Source organism: Diplotaxodon limnothrissa, linkage group LG10 (assembly GCF_057381915.1).
Source record: "Diplotaxodon limnothrissa isolate DT_005_m linkage group LG10, D_limnothrissa_male_GT1.1, whole genome shotgun sequence".
NCBI lineage: Eukaryota > Metazoa > Chordata > Actinopteri > Cichliformes > Cichlidae > Diplotaxodon > Diplotaxodon limnothrissa.
The window spans coordinates 35,711,240-35,717,239 of NC_140605.1; the positions used below are offsets into that span (position 1 = coordinate 35,711,240).

At 51.5% G+C, this 6,000-nt stretch overlaps 1 protein-coding gene and 1 non-coding gene across 2 annotated transcripts; one reads left to right on the forward strand and one right to left on the reverse strand.

The window, feature by feature from the left end:
- Window positions 1-846: 846 nt before the first annotated feature.
- drc2 (dynein regulatory complex subunit 2) lies at window positions 847-3,174 on the forward strand. The gene is made up of 8 exons (XM_085364776.1): window positions 847-975; window positions 1,137-1,304; window positions 1,389-1,558; window positions 1,692-1,842; window positions 1,917-2,159; window positions 2,333-2,551; window positions 2,625-2,744; window positions 2,908-3,174. Exons 1-8 carry the CDS (start codon window positions 847-849, stop codon window positions 3,172-3,174), a joined length of 1,467 nt encoding a protein of 488 aa, XP_085220902.1.
- Window positions 3,175-4,540: 1,366 nt separating this feature from the next.
- trnaa-agc (transfer RNA alanine (anticodon AGC)) lies at window positions 4,541-4,613 on the reverse strand. Its single transcript has one exon. It is a non-coding gene; the product is annotated as a tRNA-Ala (tRNA).
- Window positions 4,614-6,000: the final 1,387 nt, after the last annotated feature.

The following is a 6,000-nucleotide window of genomic DNA, read 5'->3' on the forward strand; positions in this document are numbered from 1 at the left end:
GGGTTAAAAATGATACGAGGATGGTCCGACATAAAACGAGGTCCAGAGAGTGTCCTTTGGTGTGAGTGGGGCCGGACACATGCTGTGGGAAATGAAGAGTCCATGATGCTAAGAAAACCTCTGGCAGGTCAGCGTCATCATCATGTTGCATGTTAAAACCCCCAATTATTAACGACGTGGACAGCTTCAAGATGGGAGATAAAAAGTCACTGAACTCCTGTAAAGATGGACTGCGGCACTGAGGAGAGTGAACACAAGGAAAGCGGCGGGGCCAGACGGCATCACCGGCCGTCTGCTGCGCTGCTGTGCTGACCAGCTAGCAGGTGTGTTCACTTACATCTTCAACGAGTCCCTGGAGAAGTCTGTGGTCCCCACATGCTTCAAAAGATCCACCATCATCCTGTGCCCAAGAACAGCAAACCCTCATCCCTGAACGATTACCGGCCAGTTGCACTGACCTCGGTAGTAATGAAGGTGTTTGAGAGGCTGCTGAAGAACATCATCTCCTCTTCTTCCTACCCCCCCCACTTTTGCACATGTCGAGGAGCGTGTCAGGCTACATTTCACTGTGTGTTATACTTGTATAACTATGCATGTGACAAATAAAGAACCTTGAACCTTCTGACTGAAACACCACACGTGCAGCAGCCGGCGTGCTAACAGGACAGAGGCTACTTCCATCTTTTATATACAGGCTGGTTTGGGGTCAGGTGGTAACTCTGAAAGGAGGAGCTTAAACCCGATGAGCTCATGTTTGCAGGTCTTATTTCTCACAAATACCCGTAGGAGCTAACATCCTTCTCCACCTGCTGTCCTCTCAGCGTGACGAGGAGACGAGGAGGCATCATGTCAAAGAAGATGAAGAAGAGTGTGGGGAAGTCTGACGAGGAGAGACAGGTGCACCTGCAGCAGCGCGCTCAGGCTGAGGAGGAGCTGAAGAAGAAGAAGGAGGAGACGCTCGGCCTGTTCCTGAAGGTGACACAGAGGGAACACCTGGATCACTGTAGGGGGCGTGGCCTCTTTGACTTTCTGCTGCTGGCTCTTGTTGAACGCCTCACACTGTGTGTGTGTGTGTGTGTGTGTGTGTGTGTGTGTGTGTGTGTGTGTGTGTGCGTGCGTTTATGTGTGCGTTGTAGGACAAGCTGCAGAAGGAGCAGAGGAACACTGCTGTGAACCTGCTGAAGCTCCACGACGGCTGGAGGGCAATCCTCCGCCAGACCAGGGATGCCGAGCTGCGCCATGACATCATCGTGCTCCAGCAGACGTTTGAGAGGACGCTGGACGACCTGGACAGCATCGTCCAGGTGCTCCGCCCCTCGCCTGTGCTCACCCCGCCTCCCACACTCGTCTTACCCCGCTGACCAGACTCCTGCCCGTTTGTGTTGCAGAAGCTGGTGGGCGACGTGCAGGAGACGGAGCGCCAGGAGGCGCACATGCAGCGCTTCCACCTGCACCACATGGAGGCGCTGTGGGCGCTGCAGGCCGCACGGCTGCAGGGTCTGCAGCAGCAGTGGGAGCGTGCCCTGGAGGACGTCAGCGCCAGCGTCAGCTCTCAGAGGTGAGTCGTATGCTCCGCTCGCTCACCTGCCGTCAGCGCCTCCTCCAAGCCTGTGAGCTAAAGTCAGTCACATGATCCGGTGGCCTGAAGCCGGTGGAGCTGTGTTGACCTCTGACCCTGTGTGGCGTTTCAGGCAGCAGATGTTGGAGCAGTCTCAGCAGCAGGAGATCCAGCTGCAGGAGCTGACCCTGATGGCGGAGTTGCACAACACGGACGCCATGAATGACATCAGGATGCTGCTCGAGGACACGCTGGCGATGTACACGTGCTCTCTGGAGGAGCAGGTATGGCGCCGGCCCGTGGTCTCCCTCTACCTCTCAGGCCCGTCCGGCTGCGCTGACCCCCTCTCTGTGCACAGGTGGCTGCTCTGGAGGGCAGGGAGGAGGTGAGTGACGCCACCCAGACGAGCTTAGAGCACCTGCAGAAAAGTATCGTCAAGGTAACGCAGCTCGAGAAGCAGCTCGCAGACAAACAGAAGAAGATCAGCGAAGACTTGAAGACCACCAAGAAGCTGGAGGTCAGTGCGCTCACAACACCTCCACCTGTCTCTGAGCTGAGCTCATACGTACAGGTGTGTCACATCCACAGTCAGCTGACCCGGGTGAGCCAAACACAGTCCTGGAAACGAATTATCAGTCGTTCAGGCCACGCCCCCTAATAAATACCTTAAGTCCTAATATGATGCCTGCAGCTGTTTGAAGGAGGAGTTTGTGTGTAAACTGTAAACGTGTTCGTTTTAACACGCACTCACTGTGCTCGCTCACTTCCTGTCAGGACGCCGTCCGCAGGCTGAGGGAGAAGATGATCTCCAACAAGGCAGAAAACAGCTCGCTGGAAGAGGACCTGACCGCCACCATACATGAGCTCAACTGCAGGTCTCACGCACTCCAGGACCACCTGACCCAGTCGCACACGGCGGCGAGGAAGAGGCTCACCGAGCTCACCGTCCAGGGTGACGCCGCCGCCAAGAACCTGCAGGCCGTCGTCACCAAGGTGAAGCCCGCCTCACCTGTCTGCATCACCTGTCGGAACTGCTTCTCACCCTCCGTGTGCTCCGCTGTTTCAGGGCGAGAGGGTTCTACGGGCCGCGGACATCTGCCACCGGCTGGAGACGCAACACGACACGTTACTGACATCATCATCATCACAACGCACAGACGAGTGCCAACAGGACACGCCAGCAAAGGTAGGCTCCGCCTTCCCCAACCTGTATCCTTTTAGTTTAACTTTAGCGAGCTCCCAGGTGGGTGTGCAGCTTCTAAAACAAGCACAGTGCCAGGAAGCTCCTCCCCCACAGGTACAATATGGCCTGCAGACAGTTGTCAGCTCACCTGTCCATCGGTCTGCAGGACGTCTGTAGGTTCCCGGAACTGCAGCAGCTGCGGCGGAGCTGCAGCAGTGCTGTGCTGCAGCGTGAAGCTCTGAGGAAGCACAGCAAGGACCTGAGGCGTGAGAACGAACAGCTGCAGCTTTTGCTGCGTCAGCATGACCACCACGCCCACTTGCCCCCGCTCCACGTGGCCCGAGCTCCGACCACCACCAGCACCACACCTGCTGCGAGGGGTAGGAGCCACGTCACGGTCATCGAAGCTGCCCACGCCTTCTTGAAGCAGTGACTAATTAAAATGTGTTCGCCATGACGACCAGTAGGACGACTCCTGATGTGCTTTGAGCTTTCTTGCTAAAGGGGCGTGTCCATATAGGAGGGACCGGCCTGCAGTATACTTGAGTACTTTTAGTCGAGTATTGTGTGAAAGTCTTTGTGTGTTCTCCAGTTTCCAAGTGTTTGCTGCTCTGATTGAACATTAGCTCGCTCTACAGACAAGCTTTGTTTTGGGTGAGGAACAGAAATCTGTGCAAAGCCTTTTTGTACACTCCCACCACCAGGGGGCAGAGTTTCACCAGGAAGTAGCCGCTCACCTGTTAGCATCCAGGTACCAGCTTGGATAAACAGGAAGTATAAACAGCATGATATAACTTCCGTAAACTTTTCCTGACGAGGTTTTGGTCTCAGCTGCTGTCTTTGGGGGTCTTCGGGTCGTGGCTGCTGGTCGGCCCCACAGGTGTGGCTCTGAATAACACCCAGCAGGTAGCGCCACATACAGCGAATTAAACACACAGAAAAGAAGAGAGAAAAACATGACCGTGAGGAAAAACAACTTTAAAAAGGTGAGCTTAGCAAAGGTGACTCACTGACCTGAATACCTGAAGTGACCCTCACCTGGTTACCGCTGCTAACGCTCATCAGGGCCTGGCAGGTGAGGGAAACGTGATCTGCAGATCTTTTCATGGTTTGTGGTGTCGGGTTTATTTCTCATCAGATGTTCTGACTGTGATGGAGGGTGGAGAAGTCACAAGAACTGTTTCTGCTGTGAGCCAAGCTGTTCACCAGCTAATGTTTGCAGGTGAACAGCGCCCCCCAGTGGTGTTTGAGGCCAGCAAACCAAATCCTCTTCCTGCATTTAGACTTGTTTTTAATGAAAGTGTGTGACTGAGGAATACATGAAATCTTCTTATTTGCTGTGTTTATATAACATCTGAATAAATGTACAAGAAAACCGAAGGAGCCAGCGGGGGGATTTATTTATTAACTGCTTATTTTCAGTATTTATTACTGCATCGTCCATTATATATTCTTTTATTTTCATATTCAAATAATACTTTATTTGCTTTTTTGGGTACTTTTCCATATTTTTTAAATTTAGCTTTATTTTATTTTACAAGTTGTTATATTTAATTACCCATAATTTTATTTACAGAGTGCTGAGTCACAGCAACAGCGGTGCTTCAGACTGTGAGCCCACAGTTACAATTATCCACGCTGTGAGCTAATTACCTCATGTCTTATGTACCCCACCAGAGTGTTTTTAATGTAAAATGTACCTGAGCTTAAACACAACCAAACCGAAATCCACGCGCGGGTCAGAGTCCAAAGGGCGGCACAGATCCACAGGGACTAAAACACGGAGGAGTAAGAAAACGTGGAGGATGCGGGCATCGATCCCGCTACCTCTCGCATGCTAAGCGAGCGCTCTACCATTTGAGCTAATCCCCCGCTCACGGCGAGCATACGGGAAACGTCCTATTCAAAGAGCTCAACGCCACGTGTCAGCTGAAGCGCTGACACGTGATTAGGTTCATGTCGACGTGTGATTGGCCGGGAAACAGCAGGGTGGGAGGAGCGGAAAAAATGCAGGCAAAAATAGAAATGATGGCGGTGACAGCTCAGTGCGATCTGCTCACAGGATAAAGGCGGAGGCTGACGTCACTCAGCAGCGTTTTAAACTGTGAGACGGTTTAAAAACATCCATTTAACAGAAATACGAACAGAGGCGGCTGAAACTCAGCAGCTGTTATTAACGCAGTACAGCGTCATTAAACGTTAGAGCGGGCGCTTCCCAGGTGAGCCCCAAACAGCTGGATGTAAGTTGCACTAATGCCAGCAGAGCCGAGCTGAAGAACAAAGAGCGTGACCGCTGCCCGTCTCCATGCTGGCCCCGAGTCCAGCTTCTCGGCACCCTTACTACAGTTTTACCAACACAGTGTGTCCTTGTGTTATGGGGACATACATGTGTTCACAAAGCAGCAAAGTGGGGACCCAGGTATGGTTACAGACAGAACAGGGCCCACAAGGCAGATCAGGGTTACACACCATACGTCTCCAGACCTGGTGGAAACTCGACTTCCTGTGTGTGTGTGTGATCTATCTGTGTCAGGTTTAAACTTTCTGAGGACATTTGACCCTGTGACGCTGCATCGACCGTTACTCAGTTCAAGCTTGATCATTTTTGCTTATGACATACAGCTCTGTGTACTTTACCTCATACCGTTTCTTGTCAAGTGAGGACCCTCTTCTCATAAAATACCAGCTTTAGTCTCATGTCAGGACTAACCCATAAAATTGGGTCCTTGTATTCACACGGGGACTGTTTTTGCCTCTATAAAAGCAGACGATTACACACAGAAACTTCAGTCTGATGTTGGGACTGTTTCACGCGACTTTTCTCATGTTTGGACGCTTTTCCTGGGCGAGTTTGTTTTTGTACAAAGACTTATCACCATATCTAATTTTAGGTCCTCTTTATGTTTTTCATTAGAAATAATGAAAATGATTATTCCCATATTATTTCCCATGAAAATAAGCCTTTATTCAAATGTCCTGTTTTTGTGGGGAGTCATGATTAATCCCCACAAAGACAGACATACAGGCGTGTGTGTGTGTGTTTGTGTGTGTGTGTGTGTTCAGCTGCCACATGCCAACACATCTCAGCTTTGTTCTATTTCTGCTGCAGGACTCAGTCATGGTCTTTATACAGCAGGTGAACGCACACACACACACACACAGGAATGTAGCTGGAACTTTCCGTGGGTGGGTGCATGTGGGCGGTGGTCAGCGTATAAAAACAGCAGGGAGGACGGCCATCAGGCAGACAGACTTGAGA

Excerpts from the sequence above, each read along its gene's own strand:
- drc2 (XM_085364776.1), top strand. The coding sequence starts at position 847 with ATGTCAAAGAAGATGAAGAAGAGTGTGGGGAAGTCTGACGAGGAGAGA. Across the intron at positions 976-1,136 it reads CGCTCGGCCTGTTCCTGAAG|GACAAGCTGCAGAAGGAGCA; the intron begins GTGACACAGAGG and ends TGTGCGTTGTAG. Across the intron at positions 1,559-1,691 it reads GCCAGCGTCAGCTCTCAGAG|GCAGCAGATGTTGGAGCAGT; the intron begins GTGAGTCGTATG and ends GTGGCGTTTCAG.